The 2,070-nt window shown below is 45.3% G+C and overlaps 1 protein-coding gene across 1 annotated transcript in view; it reads right to left on the minus strand.

The window, feature by feature from the left end:
• T265_09370 (hypothetical protein) overlaps positions 1-224 on the minus strand; it is a gene marked incomplete at both ends in the record, with an annotated part of 4,185 nt that extends 3,961 nt beyond the window's left edge. The window contains one exon of the mRNA XM_009175413.1: positions 83-224. Within this exon, the coding sequence (XP_009173677.1) occupies positions 83-224 (142 nt within the window). The remainder of the gene's footprint in view (positions 1-82) is intronic.
• Positions 225-2,070: the final 1,846 nt, after the last annotated feature.

Here is a 2,070-nt window from a genome sequence, read left to right on the forward strand (position 1 = left end):
GTAGGTGGGAAGAACATGCCGAACCGTGCGGCCGAATTATTTAGGTTATTTAAAACGATTTGGATTTTTGGAGGATCCGCACCAAGAGGAGCAATATCGTTCACATATTCAATGTCTGTGAGTGGACATCCCGCGAGCATTATGACCCCCGAAATTTCGGAGGCAGTCAGGGGAACTTGAAGCAGTACGTTAATAACAAAGTTCAAAACTGGGCGCTGGCTCATTCCCGATTATCTGCTGGACAAAAGACAATTTCGCGCGAGCACAAAAATAAAGTAAGTGAGTTTCAAGGTATCTTTCTCTAATCAAATGAATCGCTTCACGCAGTCTAGAAGCATTTCCCTTTATTGGGGGGGAAGGATGTGAAGTAAGTTCCAAATTGGAAAGTCACAATTATGGTTCGGATTATCGGACGGTAAAGTAAGATTCTGCTCACTACCTTCGGGCGGCTCATGAGAAGGGATTAAGCTGCAATAATTGTCAAGTTCAGCGTGAGTCAACCATTCGGTTTTCCTTTTCAGAGGGGCGCTCCTTATCTTCTCAAGGAGTGAGGGTCCTGTTGAAGAAAGCAAATATAAGGACTCTCGATGAGCTCCGAATCGTTCAGTTAAAGCACGAAACTATAGATCGAATGGTCCGTGGTTCAAACCCAGCGCCAACTTATCGGATGTCCCGCTCTGGGTTTAGGCACCCGGACAGTGGCTCGAACCCATGTTTACCATGAGTTTCACGACAGAGTGCTTCACAAAAAGAATGCCACAGCCAGACGACCTATATTTTTGCCACTTTAAGTGTCATGAACATTTGGGACATTTGGAATACCATCACTTATCCTGTGAGAATCGTTCTATAAACCATCCAGAGCTCCGGTGGGAAATGACGTTAGGCCTGTTCAAGCGCATGGGTGGAAAGTTATTACTATCTAATTGTTGGTATCGCTGTACACCTAGCTACATACATACAAAGTTTCGAGACGTTGCACGACAGGTTGAGGCGAACCATTCAGAGACAGGGATTATAGGTATTACTATTACATTTATGTCTCGACCCTCTCGCTCATTGGTGATGCAGCGTGACTTGCTGCAGTCGTTCAGGCGAGGCTGTAAAACAGCCTTATCTAAATTGGAGACTCGAAATGGGGAAAGTATTACTAGGATGATTTAAACTGGTAATTGGATTGTAGTCTAAACTAGAAGGCATCCAGAAGTGGTTCCTATTAGTATAGTGACACGACACCACTTGATTCTAAAAACGACAACCAACATTCCGATGGAGATGAGTGATCAAAGTGAGCGGGTATGGCTGTATGTGGATATGAAGCGCGTGCAATAGTTGTAGGGTTCACACTAAAATGGAAGTTGTCGTCGTCTGTAGAGCTGGGTAGGTGTTAAGAGGCCAAAAGCCGCTGCTAACCGAACATCACACCACTTGGACAGATGTCACGTGCGGGACACGGACCAAACGAGGGCATGCTCTGATTGGTCAGAATGCCAGCCAATCCGGATCGAGCATCTTTGACTAGACGCTTCTCGCTCCCTCACGGTCATTCTTCCACGACCTTGTGGAGCACTCTGTGACGACTCTATAAATACAGACGTAACGATTCTCATTTTGTCTCCATAAAGTGCTTTCTAGAGTTACTGTGCCTCTCGACATACCGTAGTGGGCGGAGTAGGAAGCCAAGGGACGATACAGGGTCGTACGATCATCCATCAAGTTACAGTAACTGGCGACAACCCGAACCCACGATATCAATTTCGGCAGAACAACTCCAATTAATTTTACAGCAACAACAGAAGCAGTTCGAAGAAGCTCTGATGTGCAGTATGTCGGTGAACGCGACAAAAACGTTTGAACCTATGTTTTCTTCCATAGATGCTGCTGTCTGCTTGATTACTGAATTCAGTTTCGATGCTGAATCTGGACGAACTTTCGAAAGTTGGCTCAAGGAATATGAAGACATGTTTCAAGCAAACTTTTCTCAGTCTCATTATGCATGGAAAGTTCGACTGGTGCTGCGGAAACTGAGGGCAACTGAACACGATCGGTTCCCAAATTTCATACATACTC

The sequence above is a fragment of the Opisthorchis viverrini genome, assembly GCF_000715545.1.
Source record: "Opisthorchis viverrini unplaced genomic scaffold opera_v5_271, whole genome shotgun sequence".
Classification (NCBI taxonomy): domain Eukaryota; kingdom Metazoa; phylum Platyhelminthes; class Trematoda; order Opisthorchiida; family Opisthorchiidae; genus Opisthorchis; species Opisthorchis viverrini.